The sequence below is a fragment of the Pinus tabuliformis genome, chromosome 3_1 (assembly GCF_031772625.1).
Source record: "Pinus tabuliformis cultivar Carrire ecotype Pingquan chromosome 3_1, CPIR1, whole genome shotgun sequence".
NCBI lineage: Eukaryota > Viridiplantae > Streptophyta > Pinopsida > Pinales > Pinaceae > Pinus > Pinus tabuliformis.
In genome coordinates, this window is record NC_142301.1 from 734,925,090 (window position 1) to 734,926,757 (window position 1,668).

A 1,668-nucleotide genomic window follows, 5' to 3' on the forward strand; every position below is an offset into this window, starting at 1 on the left:
CGCATGGTGACCTCTGGGTATGCGAAAGAGTGCGTTCGAATCTACAGGCTGACTAGAAAGTCTGTGATTGAAGAGTGCCTGTACAAAATTGGTGTTGAGCAGCTAAGCAAGGGCCACGTGCACAAGACAGAGGGGGCAATTCTTGACAGTAAAAATCAAGACCTGGATTCGAAATATGAAAATTACAGTGAGGATTCTGTTCGCAAGTGAGAAATGACTCTGCCACGGGATCTTTGCTGGGTTTAATCGTGTCAGGGATTTGTGTTTTGCAGAAGTAGCCAAGGAACCGACTATGAAGCTGCTAGGTTTTGGGGAATCACTAGGTATGGGCAGAAAATTGAGCGACAGGCTCTTCGTGATGCTGGACATGTATGACTCTTTGTCGAAGCTTATGCCCGACATAGACACCATATATTGCCAGTAATGTTGTGTAGGCGTGAGGACACAGGCCTCTGGCATCCTCGTTCGACTTTGGGAGGCAGCCCGGGGAATTTTTATAGAATTCAAAATGCAGTCCACCGGGAGAACTCAAAGACCCGTATTCCTGGCAGGACAATTCATCCACTTACAAGGTATGTGATGAATCATCTGAGTTTTATGTCCGATTACAAGGATGCCCTCGTGAAGATTACAACTCATGCCCCCATGGATATCCCCAAGGCGTTGCCTAATGGTCTCATGGGGTTGTTTGAAGACCAGGATTGGGATGGTGAAGAACAGGGCAGCCCGGCATCTGTTCTGTACGTGAGACTCGGCTGGATTATCATCATTCTGCAGAGTGAGTTAGATAAAACATCTAAGCTCTACAAGGATGTTGCCCTCTCATACCTGTTTCTCATGAACAATCTTAATTACATTGTCCAGAAGATCAAGGATTCAGAGCTTTTAGGGTTGTTAGGGCATGGCTGGTTGACCAAGAATCAAACCAAGGTGAGGCAGTATGCGGCAAATTACGAGCGAGGGGCCTGGATGAAGATCCTCGATTGTTTGAGAGATAAGGGGACTCATGTGAGCAAGATGTCACAACAAGCCCTCAAGGATGAATTCAAGGGTTTCAATCATGAAATAAAGGATGTGCTCACGAAGCATTCTGGTTGGATGGTGCCGGATGTGCAGCTCCAAGGGGAGCTTAGGAAGTCCATCATAGAGAAGATGATACCAGCCTATCGGTCCTTTTTAGGCAGATTCAGGGGATCTTTGGAAAATGGCGGACACTCTGAGAGATATATTAAGTACACACCTGACGACCTGGAAGCTCATCTCTTGAATCTGTTTAAAGCAAGCCGCCATCCATGAGTTCAAGGAGATCCCAAAAGTAAGGAAGGAAGGATGGTATCATCATACTCGTGATTCTAATTACAGTCATGACATTTAAATCCTTCAGATTAGAAAAAACATGGTATTCGGGATTAAGACCCTGCAGCCACTGCAATCTATCTGTCGATATAAGTTTAAACATTTCACTGTTAGTTATAAGCAGTTGCCATGGCTTATGCACAAAATAGATTCCTCATGTCAATATTTACAGCATACATGTATTGCTCACAAAACTCGGTGCAATTATCTGGCATGTTTTTCTATGATTACTCGTGCTTCTCTGTTTTCTGTTCCGCATTCTCTGTTTTGATAGGAAGTTACATTACTGTACTCAAACCCCTAATGCGGCTT

At 44.5% G+C, this 1,668-nt stretch overlaps 1 protein-coding gene across 1 annotated transcript; it reads left to right on the top strand.

Moving 5' to 3' along the window:
- Positions 1-423: 423 nt before the first annotated feature.
- LOC149189421 (exocyst complex component EXO70C1-like) lies at positions 424-1,296 on the top strand. The gene has a single exon (XM_089410230.1). It carries the CDS (start codon positions 424-426, stop codon positions 1,294-1,296), a length of 873 nt encoding a protein of 290 aa, XP_089266356.1.
- The last annotated feature ends 372 nt before the right edge of the window (positions 1,297-1,668 follow it).

What these genes read in the sequence shown, in the direction of transcription:
- LOC149189421 (XM_089410230.1), top strand. Translation starts at nt 424, where the DNA reads ATGTTGTGTAGGCGTGAGGACACAGGCCTCTGGCATCCTCGTTCGACT.